This window comes from Hesperophylax consimilis, chromosome 28 (assembly GCF_061612785.1).
Source record: "Hesperophylax consimilis isolate HC1 chromosome 28, BYU_Hcon_1.0, whole genome shotgun sequence".
NCBI classification, from domain to species: Eukaryota; Metazoa; Arthropoda; class Insecta; order Trichoptera; family Limnephilidae; genus Hesperophylax; species Hesperophylax consimilis.
In genome coordinates this window covers 16,143,174-16,163,051 of record NC_142863.1, presented here as the reverse complement: position 1 = coordinate 16,163,051, position 19,878 = coordinate 16,143,174, and the positions used below count along the sequence as shown (strand labels likewise).

General features: G+C 33.1%; 1 protein-coding gene across 1 annotated transcript in view; it reads right to left on the bottom strand.

Annotated features, from left to right (window-relative positions):
• The window catches only part of LOC149410264 (ethanolaminephosphotransferase 1-like), a 52,529-nt gene that overhangs the window by 17,327 nt on the left and 15,324 nt on the right, over positions 1-19,878 (bottom strand). The window contains exon 2 of the mRNA XM_089649017.1: positions 9,887-9,955. Coding sequence (XP_089505143.1) covers positions 9,887-9,955 — 69 coding nt within the window. The remainder of the gene's footprint in view (positions 1-9,886; positions 9,956-19,878) is intronic.

Sequence of the window (19,878 nt, the reverse complement as noted above, 5' to 3'; positions counted from 1 at the left end):
AGAAAGCAATTTGTATCTCATGGAATATTCATGTCAAAATTATTCCTTGTACTCTCAGGCGTTCCACAGGGCTCTAATTTAGGACCGCTCCTCTTTCTAATTTTTATTAACGATATTACAGAAAATATTCTGCATTCCAGGTCACTTCTTTTTGCTGATGACCTAAAACTATTCTTGGAAATTAAAACTTTAGAAGACTGCATTCGACTCCAATCCGACATTAATAGAATTGTTGACTGGAGTAAACGGAATCGGATCGAATTCAATGTTTCATTCTTTCTTTCACACGGGCACGTCATACTTGGTTTTACCGGTATACCATGAATGCCCGAAGTTTAAAACGTGTCTCCACTATGAAAGATCTTGGCATCATGTTTGATAGTAGGCTGACATTTCATACTCATATCGAAATGACGTGTAGTGCTTCACTGAAAATGCTGGGCTTCGTCCTACGCACTGCGATGAATTTTAGAGACACCCGGGTTCTCCAAGTGCTATACATTGCGTTGGTTAGGAGTAGGCTTGAGAGTGGGTCGGTGGTTTGGAGCCCACATCAGGTGAAGTATTCCCTCATGTTGGAGAGAGTGCAGAAGAAATTTCTGAGATTCCTCTACCTGAGGGAGTATGGCTACTACCTGTGGCTCTATCCTACTGACTTTCTCTTGGGCATGCTCGGTATGAACCATCTACGGGTCAGAAGAGATGTGCATATTGCATCACACTTCTTCAAACTGATTCGTGGATGGTTTGAAAATCCGACTATAATGGAGAGTATTAGTCTCTATGTTCCTGATGGTTATCTCCGTCACCGACAGCATAGACTGGTTTATCTCCCGGCCTGCAGGACCAACTTGCCTGCAGGTCATGCCGGTGGGGAGAGCAGTCTTGCTGTTGAACAGAATTAATTCGGATATCGACATATTTAGCATCGGTGAAGCTTTTTTTTTTTTTTTAATTTATTTATCTATATAAAGTTTTTTATAAGTGGTTTTTCGATGCCTGTCTCACTAGGGTAAACCTGTGTCGAGACAGACATAGAGTACATCGATATGTATACATATAGTTAAGTGAATATCAATAAGGGTAAATACAAAATATAAAAATAATACAAAATAATTTCAATACAATCAAAAGAACGATTGGGTTAATCCTGTTAAGATTGTGTTCATTATTAGTATGTGGGAAAATATAAATAGATCATTTTAATTAAGTTTGAATTTGGTCGTGTGTAAATAGTACTTGTTGTCTATGTGCAATTTGGTTTACATATGCTTGCAATAGTGGGACGCCCTGTGATTGCAATCCATTTCTTTATTTCGTGTTTAAATTTTGTCATTGTTTCTAATTGTCTGATCGTAGTTGGTAGTGTATTGTATAGTTTGCAAGCTATGTTTTTAAAATGTCTTTGTCCGAATGAGGTTTTAGCAAAAGGAGTTTGAAGAAGTTCTTTGTTTTTGGCTCGGGTATTGTGAATAGTTTGTGTTGGTTTGTATAGTGATTTATTGTTCTGGTGTAAGTTGACCAAGATGGATCTTGCATACAGCTGTTTTATGTCCATAACATTGATAGTATTGAAGATCGTATCAGTGCTGGTACAAAGAGGAACCTTAAGGATTATTTTAATGATTAATTTTTGTGCTTTTATAATGGGGTCAAGGGCACTAGAAGAAGCATTACCCCAAGCTAGAATTCCGTATTCTATGTGTGATTGGCATAGTGAGTAATAGACTGATTTTAAAAGTTTAAGGTCAATAAAATTGCGTGTTTGTTTGAAAAAGTATATAGATTTACGGATTTTATTCGTGGTGTTATGAATATGTTGTTTCCAATTAAGATTTTTGTCAAAAGTTATACCTAAATATTTAATATTGTTTACTTGTTCTAAGCATGGGCAGTCACAATTCCGGTTAAGAGATGAATTTTTGCATCTGTGTATTTTCAAAGTTAGACTTAGGTTTGACTTTGGGATATTTATGAGACTGAATAGTGTGTATTTTGTTTTAGGTATATTGAGAGTTAGTGAATTAGAGTCGAGCCAATGTTTTACCTTTTGAATTCCTTCTTCCGCTTTGGCGTATACGGTAGGCCAGTCTTTTGATTGAAATAGAAGGACTGTGTCATCGGCGAAACTGACAATAGTGGCATCGATATCTAGGTTACACAACTCATTTATATATATTAGGAAGAGCGTTGGACCTATAACACTGCCTTGTGGGACACCATAACTAATTGGCAAAAATTGACTTTTTGTTGTTCCGAGTTTAATGCATTGGGATCTGCCAGATAAGAAGCTGGAGAGAAGGTCTAGTTCTTTATTTCTAATACCCACATTGAACATTTTGCGTTCCAATTTGTTATGTGAGATTGTATCAAACGCTTTACAGAGGTCGAGAAATACCGATAGACATTTCGAGCCCTTATCTAGTTGGCCAGAAATATGGTCAGTTACTGTGGCTATGGCATCGTTAGTGCTTTTATGTCTTCTGAAGCCAAATTGACGAGGCGATAGAAGGTTGTTGGCTTCTAGGTATTCCATCAGACTATTATTCACGATCTTTTCAAATACTTTTGAAATGGAATTGAGCAACGTAATTGGACGGTAATTGCTGATGTCAAGTTTAGAACCTGTTTTAAAAATTGGGATAATAAGACCTTGTTTTAGAATAGTGGGAAAAAGGCCTTGGCGGAAACTAATATTAAGAAGATGAGTTATTGGTTGAATTATACCAGGGGCAATTTTTTTAAGTACAGTGTTTGGTATTTCATCTATGCCGGCAGATGAAGTGTTTTTGAGAGAGTTTATTGCTACAGAAACATCTTTCTCTGTAACCGTTTTAAGAACAAAACGTGTTGGGACTTCATCATTGGTAGAGGGGTCTCTAGTGTTAGGTGTATTGTTATCTGTTGTGATTTTTTTTGCTAATTCTGACCCTATATTTGCAAAATAATGGTTTACATGATTGAGAATTGTGTTAGGGTTCGATGTAACGTGTACCGTGTTATCATTGATGTTGAGAGAGTTTAAGACGTCGGTAGCTTTGTGTGAATTGGTTGCTTCCTTGAGGATTCTCCATATTTTTTTAGGGTCATTGTTGCATTCGGAAATTTTCTTACTATAGTATAAATTTTTGGCTTTCCTAATTACTTGTGTGCAAATATTTCTGTATCTTTTGTAGAAATTATGGAGTGTGATATCGTAAGGATTCGTGGCACACTTTTTATGTAAGGAGTTGCGTTTCCTAATGCAGTTAATGATTGTATGGTTTATCCATGGTTTAAGGGGTTTGATAGTTTTAGGAATGTTTTTGGTGGTGATTTTGGTGTTTTGGTTAAGGGTGTCTTGTAGGTAGTTAGAGAAGTAATTCCAGGCATCCTCTGTGTTTGTTATATTATGTAGTATGTCCCAGGATTTGGATTTAATCATTTTGTTGAGATTGTCATAGTCAATTGTTTTCTTAGTTGTTGTAGTTGAAGCTTTATTGTGTACATTGTGTTTGGAACCCATTGTGAAGGAGGTGGCATAGTGATCTGTAATTGATGACGTATGAATTTCAGAGGTGTATAGATTGGATGATTTTACCATAATATGGTCGATGCAGGAAGAGGAGTATTGCGTACATCGAGTTGGTGAATTTATAGTGCTTACCATTCCATGAAACATTACTGTATTTAAATAGTCTTGACACTGAGGATGTTCATTGTTTGTTAGAATGTTGATGTTTAGGTCTCCAATTAAAACTAAGTTCTTTATTTTGTTTAGCTCAGTAAGACAGTTATTTAAGTCAAACAAAAATGGAGATATATTTGGTTTAGAAGGAGAGCGGTAAAGTGCGATGATACATGTGTTGACGTTGTATGTTATTTGGAGACAGTTTGAATTTGTAATGGTAATTTCTTTGACGTTACACGCGTTATGAGTATTGTTTAGTGTGTATACTACTATACCGTCGTTTTGTTTGTAGTGATTTATGGTTTGGTGGTGAGTGTAATCAAGAATAATTTTGGGAGTATAAGAAGGTGTTAGCCAACATTCTGTCAGGATAATTATATCATATTTGATTTTAGTAAGTTCGAGTTGGATGAGAAATTGGTCAAAGTTTTTGTTTATTGATCTTATGTTTTGATGGTATATTGATAGGTTCGAATTGTTAGTTGTCATTTTAGTAGTTACAGAATCCATTTTTATACGGCACTTATATTAACCTTTTTGCTCTTAAGGATATAGCAATTGTTTCAGCAATAGTTTTGTATATTGAAATATTTTTCATAAAGTAAGCGTTATTTGTGTATGCATCTATGATTGTACGAGAATCTTGAATAAAATCAAGAGATATCACTATTATACCATCTAATATAAAATCAATAAATAAGAGAATTGAGAATAATAAAATATCAATAGCAAAACCAATCAGGGGAATAAGAAGAATAAAAAATAAATAATAATTTGCGACAAATAAGTTAATAAAATGCACAAAAATATCCAATATAGACAGACAGAATGTATGTTTTATGACAGTCAAGAAAGTCATATAAAGTATAAGAATAAATAGAAATGTAGAAATTGGAAACTTTAACCGGATTGCATAATTATAGTGATTTGAGTAATTATAATAAGACATGGAAATTTTAATAATGAAATGGATTAATATAAATGAAGGAATTGAATATATTAGAAGAGGTAGAGAAAGAATGTAAACAGAATTAAAATCATTTGGATAGTAAAAACATTTAAAACAAGTAGTGTACATAAAATAATTAAAAAACATGAACAGACAGATTATAGGTTTTGTAACCAGTAAAATAATGATATAAAATATAAGAATAAATAGAAATGTAGGGATTGGAAATTTAAGAAAAATTGCATTATTATAGTGATTTGAAGAATTATAATAATACATTAAAATTTTAAGAATGAAATGGATAAACTTAAATGAAGGTATTGAATGGATTAGAAAAGGTACATGAAGAATGTAATCATAATTAAAGTAATTTGGATAGTAACCTTTAGAATCAATGGTGTAAAAAAAATAGTTAAAAAATATGAACAGATAGATTATATTATGAGTTATAACAAGTAAAATAATCATATAAAATATAGGAATAAATAAAAATGTAGAATTTGGAAATTTTAAAAGAATTGCATATGTATAGTGAATTGAAGAAATATAATAAAACATTAAAATTTTAAGAATGAAATGGATTAACATAAATGAAGGTATTTCAAGGATTAGAAAGGATACACAAAGAATGTACACATAATTAAAGTAATTTGGATAATAAAAACCTCTCGAACCAATAGTGTAATCAATATAGTTAAAAAAGATGAACAGACAGATAATATATTTTTGAAATAGTAAAATAATCATATAAAATGTAAGAATAAATAGAAATTTTAACATAATTGTAAAATTATAAATATTTGAAGAATTATAATAAGACACTAAAATTTTAGGAATTAAATGGATTAATATAAATGAAGGTATTGAATGGATTAGAAAATTTATATAAAGAATGTAAACATAATTAAAATAATTTGGATAGCAAAAACATTTAGAACTGATAGCGTAAATAAGATATTTAAAAATAATTAAAGAAATGAGGATTTTGATGGAATTACATAATTGCAATATTAAAAGTATTAATAAAATAAAAATTAAGTTAAGTAAATGAATATATATACGTTTAGAGAATATCAGTAAGAGATCAGTGCGATTAGAAATTTTGATAAAATTTGGTATGTAAATTGAATAAGCTGTGCTAATTAAAATCACTAAAATTATTGTAATGAATAAAATTAATACGCTGATTGGAGAAATTACATGATTTGTAATAATTTGACGAGGTGAAATAAAGAGCACAGTTAGAATAATAAGAATTAATACATGAGTTATAAGAGATATATAATTAAATAATTCTATTGCTTGATTAATTTGAATGAGATTCATCAAAATTGAGAATGTTAAAATCATTAAAAAAGTACTGTACTTGGATGAATAATCGTGCGTTACTAAAAAATGTAAAAAGATTAGGAGCGTTGACTGGAATAAGGAAATAAGGATTAGAAAAGCCATAAAAAATATTAAAATGGTACAAAAAATTGAAATAGAAGGATTATTAAAATGTATAAAACAATTATCGTGATTACAATAAGAATAAGTAATTAAATAGTAAAATTTTTCCATAACAATAAGATTGTGATTAATTTTGTGAGAATAGTTTACACCTTTTTAAGTAAGTTTTTTTAAATCATCTACGTGTCTAATATATATTATTTTTTCGTTGGTGTTACGCCTTACCATTATTCTACCCTCCTTATACCAAAGGTAGGTATAGTTTTTTTCTTTGGCGCATTTTTTGGTTTGCCATAACAGTTCTTTATGGTAATGGGTGAGTTCTTCTCCAATATATATCGTCGCTTGTGAAAGATGATTTAGGGACGCGTAGTTAATGTTTTTTCTTACCGCAATGAGGTTGTCCCTCAAGCTTTTGTTTCTGAAATGTACGAGCAGTTTAGGGGGGGCATCGGTACGTCTGTCAGGTATTCTTTTTACATCTGTTAAGTCGTTTTTTGTTATCTCCAATCCAGCCGCTGCTGCCACATTTATGACTATTTCTGTCGCCTGTTCTCCATTTAATTGTTTTATCCCGGCTATCTCTAGATAGTTCAATCGGGATTTGAATTCAAGTTCAGACAGTTTGATTTCGAGGTGTTTTACTATTGCATTTTTATCTTGATGTTCCTTTTTGATTATTTCCATTTCAGTTTCAATTTTTTTATTTTGTAAGAAAGTTTGATCTATTTTTTTCAGTAGTTCGTCATATTGGTTACTTATGAATTCAATGCTTTTCTGAGTTTCTGCAGTGATCTTTTCCATTTTAGTGATTATTTCTTTTTTAATGTTTTCCATTTTTTTATCAATGTGAAGGATAATTTTTTCCATATTTTTATCGTCGAATTCCAGTGCACCTTTTCCTCTTGTAGTTGCCATGCTTGATGTGTTGGGTGATGTTAAATTTGATTATATTTTTTTGTGTTAATTTACTTCAATTTTATACCAGAGATTTTGATTATTTATTTTTGTCGTTAATTTAATAGTTCCAGAGATGTCACTTTAGTTCAGGTTTGTAATTAATACCTTAAAATTATTTAAAATTTAACACTATCAGTTTTAGTTGTCGGCACGAGATGACGTTATACTTAATTATATTAAATAAATATGGGAAGTAAAATAAAATATAATTTTGGTGTGACTGAGGATCGAACACTGCTTCTCGAGATTTTGTTATTTCAAATGAACTACGCTAACCACTTGGCTATGTACCGGATATCGGGTAACGAGATTTTTTGCGTGTATAGAGTTCCAATGTGCACTTTTTTATGATAAAATATTGTTTTTTTTTCAACGGATTTTTTTACTAGTTTTTGGTATTAGCACTTACACTAGATAAATTTGGGTTTTAAAATGCTTTTTCTCCGCATGCAGATTACTTTATTAAAGTCTTATAGATACTATATTGCTGTGACACTTTTTAACTTTAAATTGTTGTAGGTTATTTTAAAGTATTAGATTCGGTTTAAAGTGATATTTTTTCCGCATACATATCACTTGATTAATGTCTAATTAACACTATATTCATGTGATATTATATTCGCTGGTTTCACTTTTATTTTTAAGGTATAGTCGTTGACTTACAGTTGACCGCTCAACTTTTAGGTTAAGTATTATTGTACCAGGTTTTTATGCTGTTAAAGTGACTATTATTTATTTTAGGAATTCACCGATTCACTCCACTGATTCTATCTTTTGTTTAATATGTTGGTTTAAATGTTATTCTTTAGATTTTACAGGATTTTTGTTGTTAAACTGTGGAGGTATTTTATTCCCTGTTGTTCGCGCAACGCAACTCGAACTTATTGAGCTGCCTTTAAAAGGCAAGCTCTATTGATGCTGATATAGTTTATACACCGCTTACTTATTATGTAATACCATTTTACAAATGTACTTAAAAACGAAATAAAATGTAATTTTGTAATGTTTTTAAAGGAATAAACTAATTGAATTGAATTGAATTGAATACGGAACGATAACTGATCAAAATGACAATTCAACAAACCTTTAAAAAGTGAAATAAAGTCATTGAAAGTGATGAAACAAAAACTAGATTGAATAGTTAACTACGTAACCTATTTAACCTAGTTTATGTTTCATTACTTTTCATAACGTTATATCACTTTTTAAAGGTGTGTTGAATCGTCATTTTTTGAGTTTTCCGGCCACCATATAATACATTTATATTATACTGACAGAAAGTAGAGAAAATTCGATGTAATCTAGTTGTAGAAAAAAGTTTTCCGGCGTTTGCATCGTTAACGCTGACTAAACCTTATGAGATACATCAAAGTAATGTACTACGGAATTGTATATCTTGAACAGGCCTACAAAAAAATCCACGATGGTATGTCTATCTCCTAAGGATAACCCCTAACAATGCCGGGTACACGTCAGGTCTAAATAGTAAAAAATAAAGTCGCTGTTCCTGCCTGTCTGTCTGTGCGGTTAATTCTTCTAAACTATTTAACGGATTGTGATAGGGTTTTTACAATCATTCAAAGCATTTCTTCCGGAAGGTTTATATACATAATACATGCATATTATATTTATGGAAGTAGAGAAAATTCCAGCAACGCCGGGTTCACGTCAGGTAGTATAAAATATTTATAACTAAATCTGAATTGTATAATTTTACTATTAGATGCATATTATGAAAAATTCCAATCAGTAAACTTTACCCGCCATAACACAGAGATATCCAAGCATGGCGGGAGGAATAATACTAATAAATGCATCCACTGAACAATTATTTTTTTTGCGTGAAATAAAAACAAAATGCTGGGTTATTATGCCATGTTGCTCTTCTTCCTTCTTTGGCCTATGCTGTGGACAGAGTTACAGCGTCCATCATCGGGGCAGATGTGCAGATTGTGAGGAAGTGTGTGTGTATATAAGTAGAAGTGTTACCATGTTGCAAGCGTTAATCCTCCTAGGGCAGGTATTTCACTATAACGAATAATAGACAATTGCAACACGATACCACTTCTACATACATAAACAAAGACTTTACCACAATCTGCACATCTGCCTTGATGATGGACACTGTAAAGCAGTTCGAAATGTTGGTTAATGAAGGATAAAGCGCAATACGGCTTCACTTTGGCCGTGAAAATCTAAAATCGCATCTAAATTATTGTTCATTAAAAATCAACAAACTTAACTCAAACAAACAGAAAAGAAAAAAGATTAGGTTGTGACTTGAACTCGGAACTCTTCATCTCTTCGGAACAATACATCTGACCATTGTGCTACCGAAACCCATTTACTTACTGCAATTTTTATTAAATTTCTTTTGGCAATTTTTGTTTTTCGGTACATGGCATCCATCGTTATGTTTCTAAGTAAAGATTCTGATCGAACTGATCGCAAACCGAAATGATGAAAAACTTACAGACGACCGTTGGAATCACAGAACTATCGCCGGATCGCATTCTCAGTTGCGAAAGAGAAGCAGAGCTCGCCCACAGATCAGATGCACAGACGATTTGAAGAGAACTGCAGGCTTCAGATGGGTGAAGGCTACCAAGGATTGGCAGATCTGGAGAGAGTTGAAGGAGGGATTGTGTCCAAAGCTAGACGCTAGAAGGTAAATGAAGGAGATGATATACTACCTCAACTATTCAATTCCAAAATGGGTGCATCACGCAGACGCTGATGGGGCTAGTGTCCACAGAGTTGTACTGGAAAAAGGATTGGCAGATCTGGAGAGAGTTGAGGGAGGGATGTGTCCAAAGCTAGACGCTAGAAGGTAAATGAAGGAGATGATATACTACCTCAACTATTCGATTCCAAAATGGGTGCATCACGTAGACGCTGATGGGGCTAGTGTCCACAGAGTTGTACTGGAAAAAGAAGAAAAAATACATTTTAAAAACATAAATATAATATTTTATTTTATTTATTTTTTATTTTTTTTCTTAGTAAAAAAAAAGGTACACGAATTAAATTACACAATATAGTACAGTTATTAATTACATAATATAATATAATATAAGTATTTGATGTACCCCCATAAATAAGCAGAATAAATATTTTTAATGTAGCTGTAACTTTGTGATTATCAATTGAAATAAAATGAAACAATATTACGTATTGTTTGTAACCACTATATTTCTAATTTTTACGCCAGCCAATTTCGGAACAACTGTTTCTTACTCAGGGCAAAATATATACTAACACACTTCATGCGGGCGAAAATAAGGGTCCCATTCAAGAAAACAGATTTTGTCTATTTTTTCTAAACATCTATGAAAATAATAAATATATTCCATCTGCCGACTAGGAATAGAAGACAAAATATAACATTCTTCTGCAATACATACACAATCAACTATCAGACACACTCACTGACCACTATGATGCATGATCTGGGCAACAAATATGGGGGTGCTATTGATATATTTATTTACTCAATTTATAGAACTAAGCATAATCAATACCAGCAATTTGTATTGAATCCTAAAAATTAGAGTAGCGTTGGTAATGTAGTTTTAGTGTTTTGTCTTATATGTAGTGTTGTTCTAATTTCTTTTTTACTTTATGTTACTCTTACGTTTTACTAATATTGTTTTATATTTAGTTTTTTTTAAATTATGTAATGACAATTTAATATTTGAGTACTCATAGATCTACAGGGTTTTCCAATAAGAGGTGTTATTTTGAATAGTCCGCTATTTCGGTAGATGTTATTTTGAAGCTGTCATTTTTTGACATTTGACAAGTAGAAACTACGCCATTAATAAAAATGGAACGATACACGCTTCAACAACGCATTGAAATTATTAAAATTCACTTGAGTGAATCAAATGCAAATCATCTTGAGTGATGAGGCCCATTTCCACCTCGGTGGCTTCGTCAACAGGCAAAATTGTCGCATCTGGGGCTCGGAAAACCCAAGAGTTATTGTTGAAAAGCCTCTCTATCTTCAACGTGTGACTGTTTGGTGCGGTTTATGGTCCGGCGGAGTCATTCACCTTACTTTTTCGAAAATGAGGCAGGAGCAACAGTTACGGTGAATGGATTGCGCTATCGAGAGATGATTAATGATTTTTTATGGCTGGAATTGGATGGTATTGATCTGGACAGCGTTTACTTTCAACAAGACGGCGCTACGTGCCACACAAGCAACGAAACCATTGATCTTTTACGATTGAATATCAAAGTAACACCTCTTATTGGAAAACCCTGTAGTTTGTACCTACTTTACAATGGATTATGTCTATTTACTGTCAGTATCTCCTGTATAATACAGATATTCTCTTATGTACACTGCATCATGTATCACTTTTATATAAAAGCCTTTTTAGGCGTATAAATAAATATTTTAATGATTTTAATAATACTTACCACATTCCAACTATAAAATTATTGTCAGAAATTAAAGCCTACTTTTGTAATGCGACTCCATAAACTGAAGTTAAAGTCAGTGTTGGTCTATTTAGTGATGTTTTATTTGTAAAAATGAACATATTTCAATCTGGCGATATTAGTTTAAGGTTAAACGCAACGCTCGTTGTATTCTACGTGTTCACAGATGGCGTTAATTAATTAATTTTGTTTAAATACGCTTTTGCAAGGTATTGCTTTACAGTATTAAGACAAATTATTTGTTTGCGCCCTGATATACGCAATATGAATATGAATAAATAGTTTTGTCCATATAAAAACTCAATTCTATCGAGAAAGGCATACAAATACAATATCGGATTGAATCATCGGTAAAATATTGTATTTGTGTGCCTTTCTCGAAAGAATTAAGTCTTTAAACGAACAAAACTATTGATTCATATTCATATTGCGTATATACGGGCGCAAACAAATAATTTGTCTTAATACTGTAAAGCAATACCTTGCAAAAGCGTATTTAAACAAAATTAATTAATTAACGCCATCTGTGAACACGTAGAATACAACGAGCGTTGCGTTTAACCTTAATTTCTGATCAGTATGGATCACATTTCTTGGGGGTCTGATCAGTTGCAAATATTTAAGAATTTTATTTTGTTTACCTGGCTACTCAATTTTTTCAGTTATATTTTATTTATTATGACACGCATTGCTGTGGCGCAGTCAGTACAGATATAGCCACTATAGCGTGTGTTGCTTTTACGTCCAACAGATATCGCTGTTTTAAAAAAAAACATGTTTTTACCTGTCACAGATGACATCTACTTAATATTTTTATTTTGTTTTATTTTATATTATAGAAACAAACAGTTCATGATTTACAGTGATGAAACAATATACAGGAATAAGATACTTTATGTTGGGTACCAATGATATGTTTCCTTGTAATGTCTGCTAAGTGGTATTTTTATTCCTTAATTACCAGGTGACGTGTGTGGTTTATAGGTGTGTGTGTGTGTGTGTGTGACGTGTGTAATGTATGTGTGAGTGTTTGTTTGTGTGTGTCTGTATGTATGCGCATTGAATAGTTTAAATTATTGACATGATGCCACGTTTGAATTTGGGCAGTGAATCCGAAAAATGTCAATGTTAGAGTTAAGACAAATATTATTTAGAGCATGAAGAGCTCGGTTAATATAGGTGTATAAAAAAACATGCGTATTCGAATGCAACGTGTTGCGTTAAAACTTCAAAGCAATTAGTGAAAAACTTTCGGAGATTTTAAATTTGGAACAAACATTTACATTTTTATATATACAGCGTTTTCCAATAAGAGGTGTTATTTTGATATTCAATCGTAAAAGATCAATGATTTCGTTGCTCGTGTGGCACTTAGCGCCGTCTTGTTGAAAGTAAACGTTGTCCAGATCAATACCATCCAGTTCCGGCCATAAAAAATCATTAATCATCTCTCGATAGCGCAATCCATTCACCGTAACTGTTGCTCCAGCCTCATTTTCGAAAAAGTAAGGTCCAATGACTCCGCCGGACCATAAACCGTACCAAACAGTCACACGTTGAGGATAGAGAGGCTTTTCAACAATAACTCTTGGGTTTTCCGAGCCCCAGATGCGACGATTTTGTTTGTTGACGAAGCCACCGAAGTGGAAATGGGCCTCATCACTCAAGATGATTTGCATTTGATTCACTCAAGTGAATTTTAATAATTTCAATGCGTTGTTGAAGCGTGTATCGTTCCATTTTTATTAATGGCGTAGTTTCTACTTGTCAAATGTCAAAAAAAGACAGCTTCAAAAGTAACATCTACCGAAATAGCGGGCTATTCAAAATAACAGCCCTTATTGGAAAACCCTGTATATAGTTTTTATTTATTTAGTTAGGGGTTAGGGGCTGGTTAATAAAGTTTGTTTTTGTTGCTAAGCCATTGGGTAACCAATTGATAATGTGACCACACCCAAAATATTACGTAGGTACTTGAAAGATAGATAAAAAGTAGGCAGGTACATAAGTTGTGCCACAAACAGATATAAATCACAGATACAGATTAAATTAACTGCGGTAAATGAGATAAGGTGGTTAGCATTGAACAAACAAATTCCTAGAAGCGTGTGTACTCTATCGCGGGACTACTGCGGGGCAAGAGGGGACTACATTCAAACTTTCTGTTTTTAAAATAATTTGCCAGTATCTGGCTATTCAGAACTGGTTACACCAAACACGGTTAAAGCCATTCTAAACAACGTTTAGCTTCTGAATTGTGGTCACCAGGGCGATAGTGACAGAAAAAAAATATTTCGCCAAATTACCACAAGACCTTTTAACCTTTATATTTATTATAATTATGCGTTAAAGAAATAATGATTTGTCATAATAATATGTGAAATAGGCTCTCTAATGTTACTTAAAAATAAAGTAACAATAACTGATTTTTTATTTTTTTTATGTGACACCTCACAAGAGTGTCCCTGCCTGTGCAGTGTACAGACAGGGGAACTATGTCACCACCCGGTTGGGCGGCGTTGTGAGGAGGAATAAGGTAGGGGCTGTAGGAAGGGATTTGTTAATGCGGGCCTTGAAGAGGCTCGGATTATAGGAGGGAGGAAAAACAGATGCCGGTAGCTCGTTCCACATACGAGCCGACTTACACAAAAACGAGTCGTAAAAACGGCCCGTTCTCATGAAGCCAACGTCAACCGTGAACGGGTGTTCAGCTCGTGTCCGTCGAGTTTCGCGCACGTGCACCGGTGCATCAGGAATCAATGCTGCTAGCTCCTTGGAGCAGGCTCCATTGAAATACCTGTAGAACAGACACAGCATGCCTACATTGCGTCTATGCATTAGAGAAGGCAATCGGTCTGTTAACAACGGATTGTCAATCAGACGGATCGCTCTCCTTTGCACAGACTCAAGCAGGTTTATTAAGTATTTTGGGGCACCAGCCCAAAGGTGGCTCCCAAATTCAATAGTTGGGCGGACTTGAGACTTGTACAGGGTCAGCAGCTGGTCACTGTTGAAGAACTGATGAAGAAATTAAAAAAAAAGAACTTCAAAATTTTTTTTTAATATTGCTTCAAGGTGTGAAGCATAATTTTTTTTAATAACCAGAGTGGTAGATACTCTCAGTATCACCCTAGTGAAAGACCACCATTCAGAATGAAGTTACTTCTCCACCTTCCTCTTCCCATCTCCTTCCCCTCCCCACTACCTTCAGTCAGTCACAATTATTGTGGACTAGCTGACATGTACGCGGTGTCGCTTGACTTTTCTCTACTTTCGATGAATATAATATCCATGGATTATAATATATAAAACTCCCGGAAGAAATTCTCTTAATGATAGTGAAAACCCTATCAAAATCCGTCGCGTTGCTTAGAAGAACTAAGCGCACAAACAGACAGACGCGTATAGCGACTTTATTTTATACTATTTAATAGGAAGCTACAAGCCAAAAATGAGTATATTCTTGGTATACCTTATATTGTAGGTAATAGGCATTAAAATCGCTTGACAAACGGAATCTAGAAACGATTTCAAGCACAAAACTGGTTTATATTTATTTTGTAAATAATTTTATAAGAAAGCAAAAAAGTTAATCAAGTGAAACTGTCACAGATAATCATAGCTATAATACTGTATTTTTTAAAAGTTGTTTCATTTATGCGTTCATACATTTCTATTGAAAATATATATATTTTTAGTAGTTTACATTTATATTTTTTATTGAGTAATTTACTTTTTTATTTGTATTCTACTCAAGCGAAACGATAGGAAAACCTTCAATTTATCTAAAGCATAATTTTGGAATTCATAATGTACACCAATTCTTTATAAAGATTAATCAAAATAATGATTTGGCATTAAGCTTCGCCTTAAAGATTAGAGATGTTATAGTCTCACTGGCTCCAGAAAGTTGGGATTATTGTGCGGTATTCACGTAAAAATAAATGCATATGATCGTTAGTCTTTTTGGGGTGTTATGCCGTGTTGCGCTAACTCCTTCTTTAGCCAGGTGTGTACACATCTGCCCTGATGATGGACACTGCAATGCTGTCCGAAACGTTGGCTAAAGAAGGAGTTAGCGCAACACGGCATAACACCCCAAAAACAAATAACAAAAATACTTTTGGCCGTGAAAATCTTAAATCATATTTGGTCGTTTAGATACTCCGATAAATAAAATATTTTTTCGTTTATGGCAATATTTTTAATATTATTGATGGGTGCTTAAAAAAAGCTAGTAGGTACCTACTTTTCTTGTGATATAATGATCAATGATGTATTAAGTGATTACTAATGACAGTAGGTAATTACGGTTTTATTTGCTTCTAAAGAAATACTTTTAATATACCAAACTCAAGTAGTATACAGATCGATACGAAATTCTAAAATAGAACGGCGTATTGTGACGTATGCGACGGAATGCGGCGGTAGTCATGGCGACGTACCACACTGGGAAAAGAGCGTCAAAATATAAACACGTTTAACCCCATTTTTTATCGCATTTCGAAACAAAACACAGCAAGGCATTCCAAGTTGATAAAATGTTCTAATTTGGAATTTGAATTCTCCTGTTTGACGATAGTATTTAGAAACAAAACGCAGCAATCGATATCAGTATAACGTTCTAAATTCGAATTTCAGTTTCCCCTTAGACGTTTTGAATGAGTGTCTCGGCCTTGTGACCTAGGAGGTTTTGGTAAAAGTTAGCTAGTATTTATAAATATTAGGTATATTATATTGAAATATCTTTTTGCTCAAATAATACTGTATTTACGATTAGAACAGATTCCAGAGGCATCAAATAGTCTAACAGACCAAAATGTTTTTTACAAATATGAGTTTTTTACGAGTTCTTGCTATAAAAGCATTCAACAGTCTAACACTTCACTAAAAATAAATTCAGACACAAAATTACAAAATGGATCAAAGAACAAAAAAGACAATATTACTAAAATCTCACAACATAAAATAAAAAACCTACACGTAACACACAAAACCAATATAAAACACACATCACTCACAAATACACAAGATTATTTTTTAAATGTATTATTTTCTCTTTAAATGTATTATGTATATTATATTTATATATTATAAAATGAAGGCCTCAACACGGTAAGACACCCAGTGAGGCCAACATTACTGGATAAAACTCAACTAAAATATGTACTATCAATGCCAGAATATGCACTATCAATGACCGATCAATGACCGAATATGCACTATCAATTACCGAATATGCACTATAAATGACCGAATATGCACTATCAATGCCCGAATTTGCTGCACTATCAATGCTAAAATATTCATTTATCAGTGCCCGAATATACACTATCAATGCCAAAAGTAAGTATGAGAAAAACGGTAACATAGTACTGTTTCTATGTTACTGTTTTTGGTGTTCTCTCTTTAAAACTGATATTATACAAAATGAGATTACTTTTATGAGTCCGTTTCAGGCAGGGAGAAATATATCGCCCAAACAGACTTTATGGGTTAAACCGCGTGTCGCCAGTTTCGCTCACCAAATAATAAAAACGGGTAGTTTCTCAAAATTTGAACAATTTATCAAATTTCAATAATTTTTTTAAAATTGGTCGTGGAATTCTGCAGCTGTCTGTGACCTGTACACGTAGGTACCTACATATATATTTTAAAAAGGTAAACATTGCGTGACTGGCGTGCTGATAAGGATTGACGCTTTACGCAATAATGGGACAATTACCAATTTTATATAACTAGTGAATAATAATAATAAGCGATGTCGCAGTATTACATACTGGTGTTTACATTTTGATAAAATCGAGATATGTAATGTAATAACTTTGATTTATGGAATTGCGGAGAAAAATACAACAGTGTACGTAATTTATAACGATTATTATTATTTTTAGTAATACTAGATCAGATGACGACCTCTTTAGTTTCTAGACTACAAATCCAGAGGCCGATCGTTCGAATAATAAATTTTATTTAATTAGCTAGCTGTACCCCGCCACGCGTTGCTGTCGCTCAACCTGTCCTCGCAGATAGAAAAACAATAGCGGGTGTTGCTTTTATGTCCCACAGATGGCGCTGTTTTTTTTTTTAAAACATGTTTTTACCTGTCACAGGTGACATCTATATAATATAGGTAATGTATAAAAACACACGCGTATTCGAATGCAACGTTATGTCAAAATTTCAAAGCAATCCGTGAAGAAATTTAAGATTTTGAACAAACGGAAGACTTTAACATTTTTATTTATATAGATTTACCTATGTAGCATTATAAATCTAGCATTTAAATCACAGACATAGGAATCAATAGACGAGAAGATAATGGCGAGGGGTAAAATCAACTGTTGAAGAACGAAGGGAGTGAAGCTGACTGTGATTCGTCAATAAATCAATCTGACAGTAAATAGGCATCTCGCATTATAATATCACCATTTACTTCTTAAAAGTAAAATCTGCTTTTGAATGAATAGACATTTTTACATGGGAGCGCAAATTACTCGCCACGTTATGAACAAATTTGCGAAGTCCAAATTCGGCAAAAAAATTCGGTTCCATTTTCAGAGTCGAATATTTCGTTTAAGTATTTAGTTAAGACACTTTTATAAATGTTCATAATTTACTTCCCAGCAACCAACCAGCTTTGTGTTTCGCGTCCAGACGTTTCTCGATGTGATAGTAACAACTGATCTATATTATACGATGTGAATATGCTTAAAATAAAGTAAAATAATGCTTATATATGGAATGTAATACGACAATTGGGTTTATTCTCTTTTTCACATCTATTTTTACAAGTTTTCATAGCACAAGTCAACATTCTGCCGTGTTATTTCGTAAAATGAACCGATGATGCCTCGACCATAGTTCGCACAAGAATGATGACGTCACGTTTTAAAATTTCACTTGAGGCCATACGCGAGCACAGCCGGCTCCAATGGAACCGGTATGGGGAGTGGGGATAATACGCTTTTAATCACTTAGGGCAGGTCTACTAATATTCATATGTCTATGATTTAAATAATTGACTGAGCGTAGCGAAGTCCCGTTTTAACTCAACCGTTTTGCATTTCGCCTATTTGTAAATTTGATTGTATATAATAATAATAACATGGCATTTATATAGAGCAGTTTAGTGTCATTACACTTCAAGTGCGCTTAACTACTCGTATAACAAACTTAAAAAAAATGGTAATTCAGTATTAGTGGTTCTTAAAATTATTCCTACAGTGTGCCTTACCCAATACAGATCTAATATTATAACACTAAATACACTGTTTATACAAAGTGATGACAAAACTTAGAATAACAATAACAGCAGGACAAGACAAAACACGAATATTAAAACTAAAACATAATATAATATAAAAGAGGAAGCAGTTTGTGCTCAGAAATGAGAATTTTCTGAGCAGACACTTTAAAAAGTACAATAAGGAGACAACCGAAACCAAACAATTACCGGAAGTTTTAGAATATGGCTTATCATAAAATATTGAAAAGAAGTTAAAATTTATAAATGGTAAGATTTTTTAAATAATTTTGTTTAAAGCCCGTTTAAATTCAGCCAAATTCTGGAGATTAGTAAGAGCTGAGGGAAGTCTATTCCAGATGAGAGGGCTTGTTACACTAAAAGAACGGTCATGTGTCATGTATGTTGGCGGTTCAAGATGGTTCAGTAAAATATTATTTTTTCAAGTGTGTTGTCATCGTGTTTGTAATTTCTTATTTGAGTTTTTTCAATATTATGGAACTTGCCTGAAGAAATTTTGAAAAAAGAAATATCAATGGAATAGTGACGTGTCTTTGAAAAAATTGTGTTATATTCCTAATTTTGATTATTTTTAAATGTCACTTAAAATAAATTGTTAAAAATTAAGCAGGTAGGTATTTAAGTATGTACCTAGTTATAACTCTTTTGATTTCAGAGGAAATTTCTGTTTTGATTTATTAAATAATAGAGAATGAGTATACTTTTTGATGCGAGGTCTATTGTTCACAGAACTACTACAGGGTTTTCCAATAAGAGGTGATATTTTGAATAGCCCGCTTTTTCGGTAGATGTTACTTTTGAAGCTGTCATTTTTTGACATTTGACAAGTAGAAACTACGCCATTAATAAAAATGGAACGATACACGCTTCAACAACGCATTGAAATTATTAAAATTCACTTGAGTGAATCAAATGCAAATCATCTTGAGTGATGAGGCCCATTTCCACCTCTGTGGCTTCGTCAACAAGCAAAATTGTCGCATCTGGGACTCGGGAAACCCCAGAGTTATTGTTGAAAAGCCTCTCTATCCTCAACGTGTGACTATTTGGTGCAGTTTATGGTCCGGCGGAGTCATTGGACCTTACTTTTTCGAAAATGAGGCTGGAGCAACAGTTACGGTGAATGGATTG